Here is a 24,643-nt window from a genome sequence, read left to right on the forward strand (position 1 = left end):
TACTTTACACATTACATCAAAAAATAATCTGATTATGTAATGCACGTTACCTATAATGTGTAACTTTACTCATATGTAATGCACGTTACCTATAATGTGTAACTTTACTCATATGTAATGCACTTTACCCATAATGTGTAACTTTACTCATATGTAATGCACTTTACCCATAATGTGTAACTTTACTCATATGTAATGCACGTTACCCATAATGTGTAACTTTACTCATATGTAATGCACTTTACCCATAATGCGTAACTTTACTCATATGTAATGCACTTTACCCATAATGTGTAACTTTACTCATATGTAATGCACGTTACCCATAATGCGTAACTTTACTCATATGTAATGCACGTTACCCATAATGTGTAACTTTACTCATATGTAATGCACGTTACCCATAATGTGTAACTTTACTCATATGTAATGCACGTTACCTATAATGTGTAACTTTACTCATATGTAATGCACTTTACCCATAATGTGTAACTTTACTCATATGTAATGCACTTTACCCATAATGTGTAACTTTACTCATATGTAATGCACGTTACCCATAATGCGTAACTTTACTCATATGTAATGCACGTTACCCATAATGTGTAACTTTACTCATATGTAATGCACGTTACCTATAATGTGTAACTTTACTCATATGTAATGCACTTTACCCATAATGTGTAACTTTACTCATATGTAATGCACTTTACCCATAATGTGTAACTTTACTCATATGTAATGCACGTTACCCATAATGCGTAACTTTACTCATATGTAATGCACGTTACCCATAATGTGTAACTTTACTCATATGTAATGCACGTTACCTATAATGTGTAACTTTACTCATATGTAATGCACTTTACCCATAATGCGTAACTTTACTCATATGTAATGCACGTTACCCATAATGTGTAACTTTACTCATATGTAATGCACTTTACCCATAATGTGTAACTTTACTCATATGTAATGCACTTTACCCATAATGTGTAACTTTACTCATATGTAACTTTACCCATAATGTGTAACTTTACTCATATGTAATGCACGTTACCCATAATGCGTAACTTTACTCATATGTAATGCACTTTACCCATAATGCGTAACTTTACTCATATGTAATGCACTTTACCCATAATGCGTAACTTTACTCATATGTAATGCACGTTACCTATAATGCGTAACTTTACTCATATGTAATGCACTTTACCCATAATGCGTAACTTTACTCATATGTAATGCACTTTACCTATAATGCGTAACTTTACTCATATGTAATGCACTTTACCCATAATGCGTAACTTTACTCATATGTAATGCACTTTACCTATAATGTGTAACTTTACTCATATGTAATGCACTTTACCCATAATGCGTAACTTTACTCATATGTAATGCACTTTACCCATAATGTGTAACTTTACTCATATGTAATGCACTTTACCTATAATGCGTAACTTTACTCATATGTAATGCACTTTACCCATAATGCGTAACTTTACTCATATGTAATGCACTTTACCTATAATGCGTAACTTTACTCATATGTAATGCACTTTACCCATAATGCGTAACTTTACTCATATGTAATGCACTTTACCCATAATGTGTAACTTTACTCATATGTAATGCACTTTACCCATAATGTGTAACTTTACTCATATGTAATGCACGTTACCTATAATGCGTAACTTTCCTCATATGTAATGCACGTTACCCATAATGTGTAACTTTACTCATATGTAATGCACTTTACCCATAATGTGTAACTTTACTCATATGTAATGCACGTTACCCATAATGTGTAACTTTACTCATATGTAATGCACTTTACCCATAATGTGTAACTTTACTCATATGTAATGCACGTTACCCATAATGTGTAACTTTACTCATATGTAATGCACGTTACCCATAATGCGTAACTTTACTCATATGTAATGCACGTTACCCATAATGCGTAACTTTACTCACATGTAATGCACGTTACCCATAATGCGTAACTTTACTCACATGTAATGTACGTTACCCATAATGCGTAACTTTACTCATATGTAATGTACGTTACCCATAATGCGTAACTTTACTCATATGTAATGTACGTTACCCATAATGCGTAACTTTACTCATATGTAATGTACGTTACCCATAATGCGTAACTTTACTCATATGTAATGCACGTTACCCATAATGCGTAACTTTACTCACATGTAATGCACGTTACCCATAATGTGCAACTTTACTCATATGTAATGCACGTTACCCATAATGCGTAACTTTACTCACATGTAATGCACATTACCCATAATGTGCAACTTTACTCATATGTAATGCACGTTACCCATAATGTGTAACTTTACTCATATGTAATGCACTTTACCCATAATGCGTAACTTTACTCATATGTAATGTACGTTACCCATAATGTGTAACTTTACTCATATGTAATGCACTTTACCCATAATGCCTAACTTTACTCATATGTAATGTACGTTACCCATAATGCGTAACTTTACTCATATGTAATGCACGTTACCCATAATGTGTAACTTTACTCATATGTAATGCACGTTACCCATAATGCGTAACATTACTCATATGTAATGCACGTTACCTATAATGTGTAATTTTACTCATATGTAATGCACGTTACCCATAATGTGCAACTTTACTCATATGTAATGCACGTTACCAATAATGTGTAACTTTACTCATATGTAATGCACGTTACCCATAATGCGTAACATTACTCATATGTAATGCACGTTACCTATAATGTGTAATTTTACTCATATGTAATGCACTTTACCCATAATGTGCAACTTTACTCATATGTAATGCACGTTACCCATAATGTGTAACTTTACTCATATGTAATGCACTTTACCCATAATGCCTAACTTTACTCATATGTAATGTACGTTACCTATAATGTGTAACTTTACTCATATGTAATGCACGTTACCCATAATGTGTAACTTTACTCATATGTAATGCACGTTACCCATAATGCGTAACTTTACTCATATGTAATGCACGTTACCCATAATGTGTAACTTTACTCATATGTAATGCACGTTACCCATAATGCGTAACTTTACTCATATGTAATGCACGTTACCCATAATGCGTAACTTTACTCATATGTAATGCACGTTACCCATAATGCGTAACTTTACTCATATGTAATGCACTTTACCCATAATGTGTAACTTTACTCATATGTAATGCACGTTACCCATAATGTGTAACTTTACTCATATGTAATGCACTTTACCCATAATGCGTAACTTTACTCATATGTAATGCACGTTACCCATAATGTGTAACTTTACTCACATGTAATGCACGTTACCCATAATGCGTAACTTTACTCATATGTAATGCACGTTACCCATAATGCGTAACTTTACTCATATGTAATGCACTTTACCCATAATGTGTAACTTTACTCATATGTAATGCACTTTACCCATAATGTGTAACTTTACTCATATGTAATGCACGTTACCCATAATGCGTAACTTTACTCATATGTAATGCACGTTACCCATAATGCGTAACTTTACTCATATGTAATGCACTTTACCCATAATGCGTAACTTTACTCATATGTAATGCACGTTACCCATAATGTGTAACTTTACTCATATGTAATGCACTTTACCCATAATGCGTAACTTTACTCATATTTAATGCACGTTACCCATAATGTGTAACTTTACTCATATGTAATGCACTTTACCCATAATGCGTAACTTTACTCATATGTAATGCACGTTACCCATAATGTGTAACTTTACTCATATGTAATGCACGTTACCCATAATGCGTAACTTTACTCATATGTAATGCACGTTACCCATAATGTGTAACTTTACTCATATGTAATGCACGTTACCCATAATGCGTAACTTTACTCATATGTAATGCACTTTACCCATAATGCGTAACTTTACTCATATGTAATGTACGTTACCCATAATGCGTAACTTTACTCATATGTAATGCACGTTACCCATAATGTGTAACTTTACTCATATGTAATGCACGTTACCCATAATGCGTAACTTTACTCATATGTAATGCACTTTACCCATAATGCATAACTTTACTCATATGTAATGCACGTTACCCATAATGTGTAACTTTACTCATATGTAATGCACTTTACCCATAATGCGTAACTTTACTCATATGTAATGTACGTTACCCATAATGCGTAACTTTACTCATATGTAATGCACTTTACCCATAATGCGTAACTTTACTCATATGTAATGCACGTTACCCATAATGCCTAACTTTACTCATATGTAATGCACGTTACCCATAATGCGTAACTTTACTCATATGTAATGCACGTTACCCATAATGTGTAACTTTACTCATATGTAATGCACGTTACCCATAATGCCTAACTTTACTCATATGTAATGCACTTTACCCATAATGTGTAACTTTACTCATATGTAATGCACGTTACCCATAATGTGTAACTTTACTCATATGTAATGCACGTTACCCATAATGCCTAACTTTACTCATATGTAATGTACGTTACCCATAATGCGTAACTTTACTCATATGTAATGCACGTTACCCATAATGTGTAACTTTACTCATATGTAATGCACGTTACCCATAATGCGTAACATTACTCATATGTAATGCACGTTACCTATAATGTGTAATTTTACTCATATGTAATGCACGTTACCCATAATGTGCAACTTTACTCATATGTAATGCACGTTACCCATAATGTGTAACTTTACTCACATGTAATGCACGTTACCCATAATGCGTAACTTTACTCATATGTAATGCACTTTACCCATAATGCGTAACTTTACTCACATGTAATGCACGTTACCCATAATGTGTAACTTTACTCATATGTAATGCACGTTACCCATAATGTGTAACTTTACTCATATGTAATGTACGTTACCCATAATGCGTAACTTTACTCATATGTAATGTACGTTACCCATAATGCGTAACTTTACTCATATGTAATGTACGTTACCCATAATGCGTAACTTTACTCATATGTAATGCACGTTACCCATAATGCGTAACTTTACTCACATGTAATGCACGTTACCCATAATGTGCAACTTTACTCATATGTAATGCACGTTACCCATAATGTGTAACTTTACTCATATGTAATGCACTTTACCCATAATGCGTAACTTTACTCATATGTAATGTACGTTACCCATAATGTGTAACTTTACTCATATGTAATGCACTTTACCCATAATGCCTAACTTTACTCATATGTAATGTACGTTACCCATAATGTGTAACTTTACTCATATGTAATGCACTTTACCCATAATGTGTAACTTTACTCATATGTAATGCACGTTACCCATAATGTGTAACTTTACTCATATGTAATGCACTTTACCCATAATGCGTAACATTACTCATATGTAATGCACGTTACCTATAATGTGTAATTTTACTCATATGTAATGCACGTTACCCATAATGTGCAACTTTACTCATATGTAATGCACGTTACCCATAATGTGTAACTTTACTCACATGTAATGCACGTTACCCATAATGTGCAACTTTACTCATATGTAATGCACGTTACCCATAATGCGTAACTTTACTCACATGTAATGCACGTTACCCATAATGCGTAACTTTACTCACATGTAATGCACGTTACCCATAATGTGCAACTTTACTCATATGTAATGCACGTTACCCATAATGTGTAACTTTACTCATATGTAATGCACTTTACCCATAATGCGTAACTTTACTCATATGTAATGTACGTTACCCATAATGTGTAACTTTACTCATATGTAATGCACTTTACCCATAATGCCTAACTTTACTCATATGTAATGTACGTTACCCATAATGCGTAACTTTACTCATATGTAATGCACGTTACCCATAATGTGTAACTTTACTCATATGTAATGCACGTTACCCATAATGCGTAACATTACTCATATGTAATGCACGTTACCTATAATGTGTAATTTTACTCATATGTAATGCACGTTACCCATAATGTGCAACTTTACTCATATGTAATGCACGTTACCAATAATGTGTAACTTTACTCATATGTAATGCACGTTACCCATAATGCGTAACATTACTCATATGTAATGCACGTTACCTATAATGTGTAATTTTACTCATATGTAATGCACTTTACCCATAATGTGCAACTTTACTCATATGTAATGCACGTTACCCATAATGTGTAACTTTACTCATATGTAATGCACTTTACCCATAATGCCTAACTTTACTCCTATGTAATGTACGTTACCTATAATGTGTAACTTTACTCATATGTAATGCACGTTACCCATAATGTGTAACTTTACTCATATGTAATGCACGTTACCCATAATGCGTAACTTTACTCATATGTAATGCACGTTACCCATAATGTGTAACTTTACTCATATGTAATGCACGTTACCCATAATGCGTAACTTTACTCATATGTAATGCACGTTACCCATAATGCGTAACTTTACTCATATGTAATGCACGTTACCCATAATGCGTAACTTTACTCATATGTAATGCACTTTACCCATAATGTGTAACTTTACTCATATGTAATGCACGTTACCCATAATGTGTAACTTTACTCATATGTAATGCACTTTACCCATAATGCGTAACTTTACTCATATGTAATGCACTTTACCCATAATGTGTAACTTTACTCATATGTAATGCACTTTACCCATAATGTGTAACTTTACTCATATGTAATGCACGTTACCCATAATGCGTAACTTTACTCATATGTAATGCACGTTACCCATAATGCGTAACTTTACTCATATGTAATGCACTTTACCCATAATGCGTAACTTTACTCATATGTAATGCACGTTACCCATAATGTGTAACTTTACTCATATGTAATGCACTTTACCCATAATGCGTAACTTTACTCATATGTAATGCACGTTACCCATAATGTGTAACTTTACTCATATGTAATGCACTTTACCCATAATGCGTAACTTTACTCATATGTAATGCACGTTACCCATAATGTGTAACTTTACTCATATGTAATGCACGTTACCCATAATGCGTAACTTTACTCATATGTAATGCACTTTACCCATAATGCGTAACTTTACTCATATGTAATGCACGTTACCCATAATGTGTAACTTTACTCATATGTAATGCACGTTACCCATAATGCGTAACTTTACTCATATGTAATGCACTTTACCCATAATGCGTAACTTTACTCATATGTAATGCACGTTACCCATAATGTGTAACTTTACTCATATGTAATGCACTTTACCCATAATGCGTAACTTTACTCATATGTAATGCACGTTACCCATAATGTGTAACTTTACTCATATGTAATGCACGTTACCCATAATGCGTAACTTTACTCATATGTAATGCACTTTACCCATAATGCGTAACTTTACTCATATGTAATGTACGTTACCCATAATGCGTAACTTTACTCATATGTAATGCACTTTACCCATAATGCGTAACTTTACTCATATGTAATGCACGTTACCCATAATGCCTAACTTTACTCATATGTAATGCACTTTACCCATAATGCGTAACTTTACTCATATGTAATGCACGTTACCCATAATGTGTAACTTTACTCATATGTAATGCACGTTACCCATAATGCGTAACTTTACTCATATGTAATGCACTTTACCCATAATGCGTAACTTTACTCATATGTAATGTACGTTACCCATAATGCGTAACTTTACTCATATGTAATGCACTTTACCCATAATGCGTAACTTTACTCATATGTAATGCACGTTACCCATAATGCCTAACTTTACTCATATGTAATGCACTTTACCCATAATGCGTAACTTTACTCATATGTAATGCACGTTACCCATAATGTGTAACTTTACTCATATGTAATGCACGTTACCCATAATGCGTAACTTTACTCATATGTAATGCACTTTACCCATAATGCGTAACTTTACTCATATGTAATGCACGTTACCCATAATGTGTAACTTTACTCATATGTAATGCACGTTACCCATAATGCGTAACTTTACTCATATGTAATGCACTTTACCCATAATGCGTAACTTTACTCATATGTAATGCACGTTACCCATAATGCGTAACTTTACTCATATGTAATGCACTTTACCCATAATGCGTAACTTTACTCATATGTAATGTACGTTACCCATAATGTGTAACTTTACTCATATGTAATGCACTTTACCCATAATGCGTAACTTTACTCATATGTAATGCACTTTACCCATAATGTGTATCTTTACTCATATGTAATGCACTTTACCCATAATGCGTAACTTTACTCATATGTAATGCACGTTACCCATAATGCCTAACTTTACTCATATGTAATGCACGTTACCCATAATGCGTAACTTTACTCATATGTAATGCACGTTACCCATAATGTGTAACTTTACTCATATGTAATGCACGTTACCCATAATGCCTAACTTTACTCATATGTAATGCACTTTACCCATACTGTGTAACTTTACTCATATGTAATGCACGTTACCCATAATGTGTAACTTTACTCATATGTAATGCACGTTACCCATAATGTGTAACTTTACTCATATGTAATGCACTTTACCCATAATGTGTAACTTTACTCATATGTAATGCACGTTACCCATAATGTGTAACTTTACTCATATGTAATGCACGTTACCCATAATGCGTAACTTTACTCATATGTAATGCACGTTACCCATAATGCCTAACTTTACTCATATGTAATGCACTTTACCCATAATGTGTAACTTTACTCATATGTAATGCACGTTACCCATAATGCCTAACTTTACTCATATGTAATGCACTTTACCCATAATGCGTAACTTTACTCATATGTAATGCACGTTACCCATAATGTGTAACTTTACTCATATGTAATGCACGTTACCCATAATGTGTATCTTTACTCATATGTAATGCACTTTACCCATAATGTGTAACTTTACTCATATGTAATGCACGTTACCCATAATGCCTAACTTTACTCATATGTAATGCACTTTACCCATAATGCGTAACTTTACTCATATGTAATGCACGTTACCCATAATGTGTAACTTTACTCATATGTTATGCACGTTACCCATAATGCCTAACTTTACTCATATGTAATGCACTTTACCCATAATGCGTAACTTTACTCATATGTAATGCACGTTACCCATAATGTGTAACTTTACTCATATGTAATGCACGTTACCCATAATGCCTAACTTTACTCATATGTAATGCACGTTACCCATAATGCCTAACTTTACTCATATGTAATGCATTTTCCCATAATGCGTAACTTTACTCATATGTAATGCACGTTACCCATAATGTGTAACTTTACTCATATGTAATGCACGTTACCCAAAATGCCTAACTTTACTCATATGTAATGCACGTTACCCATAATGTGTAACTTTACTCATATGTAATGCACGTTACCCATAATGTGTAACTTTACTCATATGTAATGCACGTTACCCATAATGCCTAACTTTACTCATATGTAATGCATTTTCCCATAATGCGTAACTTTACTCATATGTAATGCACGTTACCCATAATGTGTAACTTTACTCATATGTAATGCACGTTACCCAAAATGCCTAACTTTACTCATATGTAATGCACGTTACCCATAATGTGTAACTTTACTCATATGTAATGCATGTTACCCATAATGTGTAACTTTACTCATATGTAATGCACGTTACCCATAATGCCTAACTTTACTCATATGTAATGCACTTTACCCATAATGTGTAACTTTACTCATATGTAATGCACGTTACCCATAATGTGTAACTTTACTCATATGTAATGCACGTTACCCATAATGCCTAACTTTACTCATATGTAATGCACTTTACCCATAATGTGTAACTTTACTCATATGTAATGCACGTTACCCATAATGTGTAACTTTACTCATATGTAATGCACGTTACCCATAATGCCTAACTTTACTCATATGTAATGCACTTTACCCATAATGTGTAACTTTACTCATATGTAATGCACGTTACCCATAATGTGTAACTTTACTCATATGTAATGCACTTTACCCATAATGTGTAACTTTACTCATATGTAATGCACGTTACCCATAATGTGTAACTTTACTCATATGTAATGCACGTTACCCATAATGTGTAACTTTACTCATATGTAATGCACGTTACCCATAATGCCTAACTTTACTCATATGTAATGCACGTTACCCATAATGTGTAACTTTACTCATATGTAATGCACGTTACCCATAATGCCTAACTTTACTCATATGTAATGCACTTTACCCATAATGCGTAACTTTACTCATATGTAATGCACGTTACCCATAATGTGTAACTTTACTCATATGTAATGCACGTTACCCATAATGCCTAACTTTACTCATATGTAATGCACTTTACCCATAATGCGTAACTTTACTCATATGTAATGCACGTTACCCATAATGTGTAACTTTACTCATATGTAATGCACGTTACCCATAATGCCTAACTTTACTCATATGTAATGCACGTTACCCATAATGTGCAACTTTACTCATATGTAATGCACGTTACCCATAATGCCTAACTTTACTCATATGTAATGCACGTTACCCATAATGTGTAACTTTACTCATATGTAATGCACGTTACCCATAATGCGTAACTTTACTCATATGTAATGCACGTTACCCATAATGCCTAACTTTACTCATATGTAATGCACGTTACCCATAATGCCTAACTTTACTCATATGTAATGCACGTTACCCATAATGTGCAACTTTACTCATATGTAATGCACGTTACCCATAATGCCTAACTTTACTCATATGTAATGCACGTTACCCATAATGTGCAACTTTACTCATATGTAATGCACGTTACCCATAATGCCTAACTTTACTCATATGTAATGCACGTTACCCATAATGTGCAACTTTACTCATATGTAATGCACGTTACCCATAATGCGTAACTTTACTCATATGTAATGCACGTTACCCATAATGCGTAACTTTACTCATATGTAATGCACGTTACCCATAATGCGTAACTTTACTCATATGTAATGCACGTTACCCATAATGCGTAACTTTACTCATATGTAATGCACGTTACCCATAATGCGTAACTTTACTCATATGTAATGCACGTTACCCATAATGCCTAACTTTACTCATATGTAATGCACTTTACCCATAATGCGTAACTTTACTCATATGTAATGCACGTTACCCATAATGTGTAACTTTACTCATATGTAATGCACGTTACCCATAATGCCTAACTTTACTCATATGTAATGCACGTTACCCATAATGTGCAACTTTACTCATATGTAATGCACGTTACCCATAATGTGTAACTTTACTCATATGTAATGCACTTTACCCATAATGCCTAACTTTACTCATATGTAATGCACGTTACCCATAATGTGCAACTTTACTCATATGTAATGCACGTTACCCATAATGTGCAACTTTACTCATATGTAATGCACTTTACCCATAATGTGTAACTTTACTCATATGTAATGCACGTTACCCATAATGTGTAACTTTACTCATATGTAATGCACGTTACCCATAATGCGTAACTTTACTCATATGTAATGCACGTTACCCATAATGTGTAACTTTACTCATATGTAATGCACGTTACCCATAATGTGTAACTTTACTCATATGTAATGCACGTTTACTTGTACTTTACTCGTACGCCAACACAGCTCATTTCAGGTGAGAGTTAGCACACCTGATTGTTCCTCAGAGGAGCTTCAGTAGAAGTGAGTGGTTTTGAATGAGAATGATCAGCTGACTCAGGTGGAGCCGAGGTGAGGGTGTTTCTACATCTGAGCTGTGTTTCTGTGATGATCACGTGCTCATGTTCTGACATCAAGACACGCAAAGTTCAACTCTTACTCTAAAACTGTATTATTGTGTCAGAGAGAGGAAGAGAGAGAGAGAGAGAGAGAGAGAGAGAGAGAGAGAGAGAGAGAGAGAGAGAGAGAGAGAGAGAGAGAGAGAGAGAGAGAGAGAGAGATGATGGAGGATCTCAGATCTTTTATAGGATTTTTTTAAAAACATCATTTTATGAAAAATACCCGCATTAAACAATTACAGTGGTTTCGATCACGTGATCACGCGTGTGCTGCTGAGTCCGGTGAGGAGGATGTCCAGTATCTGTGGAGAGCAGCTCATTCATAACTGGACCTCATCTTGATCTCACACACATCAGTTCTGTGTGTTTTCTGAGGCTGGACTCAGAGCTTGTCTGAGGTCATGGAAGAACCTGACGAGTCCGGCGGCCATGGCTGAGTCCACAGCTGTCTGCGGGAGAATCCCCCTCAGGTCCGTCTGGATGTATCCGGTCAGCAAACTGAGCCCTGGATCCTCCGCCGGCACACAGAACCAGCCACACGGGTGATTGAATCCTCGCACCAGTCCCGGCTTCAGCTCGGCATGATCCACGCTCACGCCTGCACAACACAGGTCAGGACTCACTGTTAGACCACACGCTTCAGACACGCTTCACACACGCTTCAGACACGCTTCAAACTGACACACGCTTCAGACACGCTTCACACACGCTTCAGACACGCTTCATACTGACACACACTTCAGACACGCTTCACACACGCTTCAGACACGCTTCAAACTGACACACGCTTCAGACACGCTTTATACTGACACACGCTTCATACTGACACACGCTTCATACTGACACACGCTTCATACTGACACGCTTCATACTGACACGCTTCATACTGACACACGCTTCAGACTGACACACGCTTTATACTGACACACGCTTTATACTGACACACGCTTCAGACACGCTTCATACACGCTTCACACACGCTTCATACTGACACACGCTTCAGACACGCTTCATATTCACACACGCTTCATACTGACACACGCTTCATACTGACACACGCTTCATACTCACACACGCTTCAGACTGACACACGCTTCATACTGACACACGCTTTATACTCACACACGCTTTATACTGACACACGCTTCATACTCACACACGCTTCATACTGACACACGCTTCATACTGACACACGCTTCATACTGACACACGCTTCATACTCACACGCTTCATACTGACACACGCTTCATACTGACACACGCTTCATACTGACACACGCTTCATACTGACACGCTTCATACTGACACACGCTTCATACTGACACGCTTCAGACTGACACACGCTTCATACTCACACACGCTTCATACTGACACACGCTTCATACTGACACGCTTCAGACTGACACACGCTTCAGACTGACACACACTTCAGACTGACACACGCTTCATACTCACACACGCTTCATACTCACACACGCTTCATACTGACACACGCTTCATACTGACACGCTTCAGACTGACACACGCTTCAGACTGACACACACTTCAGACTGACACACGCTTCATACTCACACACGCTTCATACTCACACACGCTTCATACTCACACACGCTTCATACTGACACACGCTTCATACTGACACACGCTTCATACTGACACGCTTCATACTGACACACGCTTCATACTGACACGCTTCAGACTGACACACGCTTCATACTCAAACACGCTTCATACTGACACACGCTTCATACTGACACGCTTCAGACTGACACACGCTTCAGACTGACACACACTTCAGACTGACACACGCTTCATACTCACACACGCTTCATACTCACACACGCTTCATACTGACACACGCTTCATACTGACACACGCTTCGTACTCACACACGCTTCAGACTGACACACGCTTCATACTGACACACGCTTCATACTCACACACGCTTCATACTGACACACGCTTCATACTGACACACGCTTCATACTCACACACGCTTCATACTCACACACGCTTCAGACTGACACACGCTTCATACTGACACACGCTTCATACTGACACACGCTTTATACTGACACACGCTTCATACTGACACGCTTCATACTGACACGCTTCATACTCACACACGCTTCATACTCACACACGCTTCAGACTGACACACGCTTCATACTGACACACGCTTCATACTGACACACGCTTTATACTGACACACGCTTCATACTCACACACGCTTCATACTCACACACGCTTCATACTCACACACGCTTTATACTGACACACGCTTCATACTGACACACGCTTCATACTCACACGCTTCATACTGACACACGCTTCATACTGACACACGCTTCATACTGACACAAGCTTCATACTGACACACGCTTCAGACTGACACACGCTTCATACTGACAAACGCTTCATACTGACAAACGCTTCATACTGACACACGCTTCATACTGACACGCTTCAGACTGACACACGCTTCATACTGACACGCTTCAGACTGACACGCTTCATACTGACACACGCTTCAGACTGACACACGCTTCATACTGACACGCTTCAGACTGACACACGCTTCATACTGACACGCTTCAGACTGACACGCTTCATACTCACACACGCTTCAGACTGACACACGCTTCATACTGACACACGCTTCATACTCACACACGCTTCAGACTGACACACGCTTCATACTGACACGCTTCAGACTGACACACGCTTCAGACTGACACACACTTCAGACTGACACACGCTTCATACTGACACACGCTTCATACTGACACGCTTCAGACTGACACACGCTTCAGACTGACACACACTTCAGACTGACACACGCTTCAGACTGACACGCTTCATACTCACACACGCTTCAGACTGACACACGCTTCATACTGACACACGCTTCATACTCACACACGCTTCAGACTGACACACGCTTCATACTGACACGCTTCAGACTGACACACGCTTCAGACTGACACACACTTCAGACTGACACACGCTTCATACTGACACACGCTTCATACTGACACGCTTCAGACTGACACACGCTTCAGACTGACACACACTTCAGACTGACACACGCTTCATACTCACACACGCTTCATACTGACACACGCTTCATACTGACACGCTTCAGACTGACACACGCTTCAGACTGACACACACTTCAGACTGACACACGCTTCATACTCACACACGCTTCATACTGACACACGCTTCATACTCACACACGCTTCATACTGACACACGCTTCATACTGACACACGCTTCATACTCACACGCTTCATACTGACACACGCTTCATACTGACACAAGCTTCATACTGACACACGCTTCAGACTGACACACGCTTCATACTGACACACGCTTCATACTCACACACGCTTCAGACTGACACACGCTTCATACTGACACGCTTCATACTGACACACGCTTCATACTGACACGCTTCAGACTGACACACGCTTCATACTCACACACGCTTCATACTGACACACGCTTCATACTGACACGCTTCAGACTGACACACGCTTCAGACTGACACACACTTCAGACTGACACACGCTTCATACTCACACACGCTTCATACTGACACACGCTTCATACTCACACACGCTTTATACTGACACACGCTTCATACTGACACACGCTTCATACTCACACGCTTCATACTGACACACGCTTCATACTGACACACGCTTCATACTGACACAAGCTTCATACTGACAAACGCTTCATACTGACACACGCTTCATACTGACACACGCTTCATACTGACACACGCTTCATACTGACACACGCTTCAGACTGACACACGCTTCATACTGACAAACGCTTCATACTGACACACGCTTCATACTGACACGCTTCATACTGACATGCTTCAGACTGACACACGCTTCATACTGACACGCTTCAGACTGACACGCTTCAGACTGACACACGCTTCATACTCACACACGCTTCAGACTGACACACGCTTCATACTGACACGCTTCATACTGACACACGCTTCATACTGACACGCTTCAGACTGACACACGCTTCATACTCACACACGCTTCATACTGACACACGCTTCATACTGACACGCTTCAGACTGACACACGCTTCAGACTGACACACACTTCAGACTGACACACACTTCAGACTGACACACGCTTCATACTGACACGCTTCAGACTGACACACGCTTCATACTCACACACGCTTCAGACTGACACGCTTCAGACTGACACACGCTTCATACTGACACGCTTCAGACTGACACGCTTCAGACTGACACACGCTTCATACTCACACACGCTTCAGACTGACACACGCTTCATACTGACACGCTTCATACTGACACACGCTTCATACTGACACGCTTCAGACTGACACACGCTTCATACTCACACACGCTTCATACTGACACACGCTTCATACTGACACGCTTCAGACTGACACACGCTTCAGACTGACACACACTTCAGACTGACACACGCTTCAGACTGACACACGCTTCATACTGACACGCTTCAGACTGACACACGCTTCATACTCACACACGCTTCAGACTGACACACGCTTCATACTGACACGCTTCATACTGACACACGCTTCATACTGACACGCTTCAGACTGACACGCTTCATACTCACACACGCTTCATACTGACACACGCTTCATACTGACACACGCTTCATACTCACACACGCTTCAGACTGACACACGCTTCAGACTGACACACGCTTCATACTGACACACGCTTCATACTGACACACGCTTCATACTGACACGCTTCATACTGACACACGCTTCATACTGACACGCTTCATACTGACACAAGCTTCAGACTGACACACGCTTCAGACTGACACACGCTTCATACTCACACACGCTTCATACTCACACACGCTTCATACTGACACACGCTTCAGACACGCTTCATACTGACACACGCTTCATACTGACACACGCTTCAGACACGCTTCATACTGACACACGCTTCATACTCCCACACGCTTAATACTGACACACGCTTCAGACTGACACACGCTTCATACTGACACACGCTTCAGACACGGTTCAGACTGACACACGTTTCAGACATGTTTCAGACTGACACACGCTTCAGACATGTTTCATACTGACACACGCTTCAGACTGACACACGCTTCATACTGACACGCTTCAGACTGACACACGCTTCATACTGACACACGCTTCATACTGACACACGCTTCATACTCACACACGCTTCATACTGACACGCTTCAGACTGACACACGCTTCATACTCACACGCTTCATACTGACACACGCTTCAGACACGCTTCATACTGACACGCTTCAGACTGACACACGCTTCATACTGACACACGCTTCATACTGACACGCTTCATACTGACACACGCTTCAGACACGCTTCATACTGACACACGCTTCATACTCACACACGCTTCAGACTGACACACGCTTCAGACTGACACACGCTTCAGACTGACACACGCTTCAGACACGCTTCAGACAAGCTTCATACTCACACACGCTTCAGACACGCTTCAGACACGCTTCATACTGACACACGCTTCAGACTGACACACGCTTCATACTCACACACGCTTCATACTGACACGCTTCATACTGACACGCTTCATACTGACACACGCTCCAGACACGCTTCATACAGACACACGCTTCATACTCACACACGCTTCAGACTGACACACGCTTCAGACTGACACACGCTTCATACTGACACACGCTTCATACTGACACACGCTTCAGACACGCTTCATACTCACACACGCTTCAGACACGCTTCATACTCACACACGCTTCAGACTGACACACGCTTCATACTGACACACGCTTCATACTGACACACGCTTCAGACACGCTTCATACTCACACACGCTTCAGACACGCTTCATACTCACACACGCTTCAGACACGCTTCATACTGACACACGCTTCAGATTGACACACGCTTCATACTCACACACGCTTCATACTGACACACGCTTCAGACTGACACACGCTTCATACTGACACGCTTCATACTCACACACGCTTCAGACACGCTTCATACGCACACACGCTTCATACTGACACACGCTTCATACTGACACACGCTTCAGACACGCTTCATACTGACACACGCTTCATACTGACACACGCTTCAGACTGACACACGCTTCAGACTGACACACGCTTCATACTGACACACGCTTCAGACTGACACACACTTCAGACTGACACAAGCTTCAGACTGACACACGCTTCATACTGACAAACGCTGCAGACTGACACACGCTTTATACTGACACACGCTTCATACTGACACACGCTTCAGACTGACACACGCTTCCTACTGACAAACGCTTCAGACTGACACACGCTTTGTACTGACACACGCTTCATACTGACACGCTTCATACTGACACACGCTTCAGACTGACACACGCTTCATACTGACACGCTTCATACTGACACACGCTTCAGACTGACACACGCTTCCTACTGACACACGCTTCAGACTGACACACGCTTCATACTGACACACGCTTCAGACTGACACACACTTCATACTGACACACGCTTCAGACTGACACACGCTTCAGACTGACACACGCTTCAGACTGACACACGCTTCATACTGACACACGCTTCAGACTGACACACACTTCATACTGACACACGCTTCAGACTGACACACGCTTCATACTTACACACGCTTCATACTGACACACGCTTCCTACTGACACACGCTTCAGACTGACACACGCTTCATACTGACACACGCTTCAGACTGACACACACTTCATACTGACACACGCTTCAGACTGACACACGCTTCAGACTGACACACGCTTCATACTCACACACGCTTCATACTGACACGCTTCAGACTGACACACGCTTCCTACTGACACACGCTTCAGACTGACACACGCTTCAGACTGACACACGCTTCATACTGACACACGCTTCATACTGACACACGCTTCAGACTGACACACGCTTCATACTGACACACGCTTCATACTGACACACGCTTCAGACTGACACACGCTTCCTACTGACACACGCTTCAGACTGACACACGCTTCCTACTGACACACGCTTCAGACTGACACACGCTTCCTACTGACACACGCTTCAGACTGACACACGCTTCAGACACGCTTCAGACTGGCTTCAGACTGACACATGCTTCAGACACGCTTCAGACTGACACACGCTTCAGACACGCTTCAGACTGATACACGCTTCACACACGCTTCATACTGACACGCTTCAGACTGACACGCTTCAGACACGCTTCAGACGGACACACGCTTCAGACATGCTTCAGACTGATACACGCTTCACACACGCTTCATACTGACACACGCTTCAGACACGCTTCAGACTGACACACGCTTCAGACACGCTTCAGACTGACACACGCTTCATACTGACACACGCTTCAGACACGCTTCATACTGACACACGCTTCAGACTGACACACGCTTCATACTGACACACGCTTCAGACACGCTTCATACTGACACACGCTTCAGACTGACACACGCTTCATACTGACACACGCTTCATACTGACACACGCTTCAGACACGCTTCATACTGACACACGCTTCATACTCACACACGCTTCATACTGACACACGCTTCATACTGACACACGCTTCAGACACGCTTCATACTGACACACGCTTCATACTCACACACGCTTCATACTGACACACGCTTCAGACTGACACACGCTTCAGACTGACACACGCTTCATACTGACACACGCTTCAGACTGACACACGCTTCAGACTGACACACGCTTCATACTGACACGCTTCATACTGACACGCTTCATACTCACACACGCTTCAGACTGACACACGCTTCAGACACGCTTCATACTGACACAAGCTTCAGACACGCTTCATACTGACACACGCTTCAGACAAGCTTCATACTGACACACGCTTCATACTCACACACGCTTCAGACACGCTTCATACTGACACACGCTTCAGACTGACACACGCTATAGACACGCTTCAGACACGCTTCATACTGACACACGCTTCAGACACGCTTCAGACACGCTTCATACTGACACACGCTTCAGACACGCTTCATACTGACACACGCTTCAGACACGCTTCATACTGACACACGCTTCATACTCACACACGCTTCAGACACGCTTCATACTCACACACGCTTCAGACACGCTTCATACTGACACACGCTTCAGACACGCTTCATACTGACACACGCTTCATACTCACACACGCTTCAGACACGCTTCAGACTGACACACGCTTCAGACACGCTTCATACTGACACACGCTTCAGACACGCTTCATACTGACACACTCTTCATACTCACACACGCTTCAGACTGACACACGCTTCAGACACGCTTCAGACTGACACACGCTTCATACTGACACACGCTTCAGACAAGCTTCATACTGACACACGCTTCATACTCACACACGCTTCAGACACGCTTCATACTCACACACGCTTCAGACACGCTTCATACTGACACACGCTTCATACTCACACACGCTTCAGACACGCTTCAGACTGACACACGCTTCAGACACGCTTCATACTGACACACGCTTCATACTCACACACGCTTCAGACACGCTTCATACTGACACACGCTTCAGACACGCTTCATACTGACACACGCTTCAGACACGCTTCATACTGACACACTCTTCATACTCACACACGCTTCAGACTGACACACGCTTCAGACACGCTTCAGACTGACACACGCTTCATACTGACACACGCTTCAGACAAGCTTCATACTGACACACGCTTCAGACACGCTTCATACTGACACACTCTTCATACTCACACACGCTTCAGACTGACACACGCTTCAGACACGCTTCAGACTGACACACGCTTCATACTGACACACGCTTCAGACAAGCTTCATACTGACACACGCTTCATACTCACACACGCTTCAGACACGCTTCATACTCACACACGCTTCAGACACGCTTCATACTCACACACGCTTCAGACACGCTTCATACTGACACACGCTTCATACTCACACACGCTTCAGACACGCTTCAGACTGACACACGCTTCAGACAAGCTTCATACTGACACACGCTTCATACTCACACACGCTTCAGACACGCTTCATACTGACACACGCTTCAGACACGCTTCATACTCACACACGCTTCAGACACGCTTCAGACTGACACGCTTCAGACACGCTTCAGACTGACACACGCTTCAGACACGCTTCAGACTGACACGCTTCAGACACGCTTCAGACTGACACACGCTTCAGACACGCTTCAGACTGACACACGCTTCAGACACGCTTCAGACTGACCGCAGGACAGCAGGCCGCACTTATGCTCGCAGGTGTAGGAAAGATCCACAAACTCCCGTGGAGAGATGATGTTCCACAGCTGCCCTGCGGTGGTGTACTTCACCACACAAGAGCCCTGGACACACACACACACACACACACACACGCACACACACGTCACTTCTGTCAATCATCGTTGAGTCAAGTCCATCAGCGTTTAGTGTTCATAATGTTTAACTCGAATGACAGATAATGCAGTGTCAGGTGAACATTCAAGTTTCAAGTTTCAAGTTTATTATATTTATAGAGCACATTTAAAACAACATAGGTAACTTCTGTACAGCACTTTGGTCAACCAATGTCCATTACTGAAATTTAAAACAAAAAAACAAACAAAAAAATAGACATTCACAAGACATTAAACGCACAAGAAAACAGATAGGTTTTCAAAAGACTTTTGAACTCAGATACTGTGGGTGTAGACCCGCTTTCATAACCCAGTTGCACATTAACATGGACACACACACACACACACACACACACACACACACACACACACTGACCTCCTCCAGCGTCTTCACGATCTCCAGTGACGTCATCAGACTGTCCCAGCTCATCCGGCAGGGCCCGGGAATCATGAAGTCGATGATCCGCCGCGGATCGTCCGCCACCGTTCCCTCGGCTTTATATCTGCACAAACCAGACATGACATGAGTGACCCGTTCCCGCGGTCACGGCCGACATGAGTGACCCGTTCCCGCGGATCTGAGCGACTGAACTCACAGGAAGCCGCTGAACTCGTCCGACGGTCTCCTCCAAACGGTTACGTCCTTCTGAAAGAAGCGAGAAAACAACTGACCCGTTTAAAACACGCCAAACAACAACACGCGGGAAATATTCAACTGACAGAACATTTAACGGAATTAACGGACCGATTTCTTTGCGACGCTCCATTCGGTTTCACTCAGACTGTGATAGGACACGAGAGTTTCCCGCAGCTGCAGAGACACCATCTGAAATATGATTATTAATAACTGCCCATCTGAAATATGATTATTAATAACTGCCCATCTGAAATATGATTATTAATAACTGCCCATATTAAATATGATTATTAATAACTGCCCATCTGAAATATGATTATTAATAACTGCCCATATTAAATATGATTATTAATAACTGCCCATCTGAAACATGATTATTAATAACTGCCCATCTGAAACATGATTATTAATAACTGCCCATCTGAAATATGATTATTAATAACTGCCCGTCTGAAATGTGATTATTAATAACTGCCCGTCTGAAACATGATTATTAATAACTACTCATCTGAAATATGATTATTAATAACTGCCCATCTGAAACATGATTATTAATAACTGCCCGTCTGAAACATGATTATTAATAACTGCTCATCTGAAACATGATTATTAATAACTGCTCATCTGAAACATGATTATTAATAACTGCTCATCTGAAACATGATTATTAATAACTGCTCATCTGAAATATGATTATTAATAACTGCCCATCTGAAACATGATTATTAATAACTGCCCGTCTGAAACATGATTATTAATAACTGCTCATCTGAAACATGATTATTAATAACTGCTCATCTGAAACATGATTATTAATAACTGCTCATCTGAAACATGATTATTAATAACTGCTCATCTGAAACATGATTATTAATAACTGCTCATCTGAAACATGATTATTAATAACTGCTCATCTGAAACATGATTATTAATAACTGCTCATCTGAAACATGATTATTAATAACTGCTCATCTGAAACATGATTATTAATAACTGCTCATCTGAAACATGATTATTAATAACTGCTCATCTGAAACATGATTATTAATAACTGCCCATCTGAAACATGATTATTAATAACATGATTATCTGAAACATGATTATTAATAACTGCTCATCTGAAACATGATTATTACTGCTCATCTGAAACATGATTATTAATAACTGCTCATCTGAAATGCTTATTCAAAAATAAACCAGATGACTTTATCGCTGCATTACAATCTAAATAAATCACTTCAAGAGGTTTTCTTTATCAGAGCAATAACCGAGAGAACATTAATAATCAATATGATCACGTCATACCGTGTTCGCCTGAAGCTGATGTTAGTGTTGATTTCTCCGTCACTTCTGCACGATGTCAATACGCTGGACTGCCAATCACACGCGTCGGCCCCGCCTTAATCGCATTTGTCCTCGTGTGATTGGTCAAACGCAGATAGAGGAGCTCATACTCGCGAGCTGATTGGCTATTTAAGTCTCGGATGTTACACGCACAACCGGCGCAACGTCATAGAATGTCTCTGAACACGCCCACTTTTAGGGGAACATAAACTAGACTTCTATACAAAATAACGGCACAAAACAACTCTAAATATGCGCTCTCAGTACTCTAAATATAAAGACATAATATATATACATTTAAAGATGTCTACTAGCAAAACATTGAGGGACATGTTTTTAACTTGACCAGATGAAGTGTGTGGATGTGTCTCTCAGACTCGGTGGCTTTCCCGCGGAATTGGGCTTCATCATCACTGTTGCCGCGGGCTGAAACGACTCTAATTATGTGATATTTAGCCCCGGGAATGCGAATATTAGTAGACAACCATGCCAAAAAAACAATTTTTTTTACCCCCAAATGTGATTTTTACCGGGGAAACCCCCCTGAAATGCGATTGGGCTTGTTTTGAGTAGCAATTTGGCAGGTTTTGTGGGCCGGCTGGACATATGATGACCTGACATGTTTAATCTTAGTGATTTCTATGACCTGACATGTTTAATCTTAGTGATTTCTGAAGTTCTTCACGGCTGCCGTAGTTTTGTGCCGCTATTTTGTATGGAAGTCTAGTTTATTTTCCCTTAAAAAGGGGCGTTGACGAAATAAACAGTTAAGTTCCCGGATGTGCCAGTAGTCTGTACTCGGCCTGTCTCTCAGCTGCGCTACATTATTATGCCAGCAGAGGGCGCGAAACACAATAAATCACACACACACACACACACCATCAACCACTTTAATTCTACAAACACCAATGACATCACAGATGAACAGATGGATCATGTAAATATTGCATACTAAACCCTCATTCATGTTAAACCCCAGAAAAACACTAATAATACATACACCAGAAGCAGCCTGTGAATGTGCTGTAGCTGGGCAGGAGCAACACGACACGCTAACCCAAACCCATGACACGCTAACCCAAACCCATGACACGCTAACCCAAACTCATGACACGCTAACCCAAACACATGACACGCTAACCCAAACACATGACACG

General features: G+C 40.4%; 1 protein-coding gene across 1 annotated transcript; it reads right to left on the reverse strand.

The window, feature by feature from the left end:
• Positions 1 to 12,129: 12,129 nt before the first annotated feature.
• stard4 (StAR related lipid transfer domain containing 4) lies at positions 12,130 to 23,496 on the reverse strand. Its single transcript, XM_079834407.1, has 6 exons — positions 23,448 to 23,496; positions 22,251 to 22,331; positions 22,102 to 22,151; positions 21,882 to 22,008; positions 21,340 to 21,454; positions 12,130 to 12,561 (listed from the first exon to the last, which is right to left on the reverse strand). Exons 2-6 carry the CDS (start codon positions 22,329 to 22,331, stop codon positions 12,317 to 12,319), a joined length of 618 nt encoding a protein of 205 aa, XP_079690533.1. The 5' UTR covers positions 23,448 to 23,496; the 3' UTR covers positions 12,130 to 12,316.
• Positions 23,497 to 24,643: the final 1,147 nt, after the last annotated feature.

Source organism: Gobio gobio (assembly GCF_949357685.1).
Source record: "Gobio gobio genome assembly, chromosome: 14".
In the NCBI taxonomy this organism is placed as follows: domain Eukaryota; kingdom Metazoa; phylum Chordata; class Actinopteri; order Cypriniformes; family Gobionidae; genus Gobio; species Gobio gobio.

Coding starts and splice junctions, on each gene's coding strand:
- stard4 (XM_079834407.1), bottom strand. CDS start 22,331: ATGGTGTCTCTGCAGCTGCGGGAAACTCTCGTGTCCTATCACAGTCTG. Junction 22,009..22,101: donor GACGAGTTCAGCGGCTTCCT/GTGAGTTCAGTC, acceptor TGGTTTGTGCAG/ATATAAAGCCGAGGGAACGG. Junction 21,455..21,881: donor TCGTGAAGACGCTGGAGGAG/GTCAGTGTGTGT, acceptor GTGTGTGTCCAG/GGCTCTTGTGTGGTGAAGTA.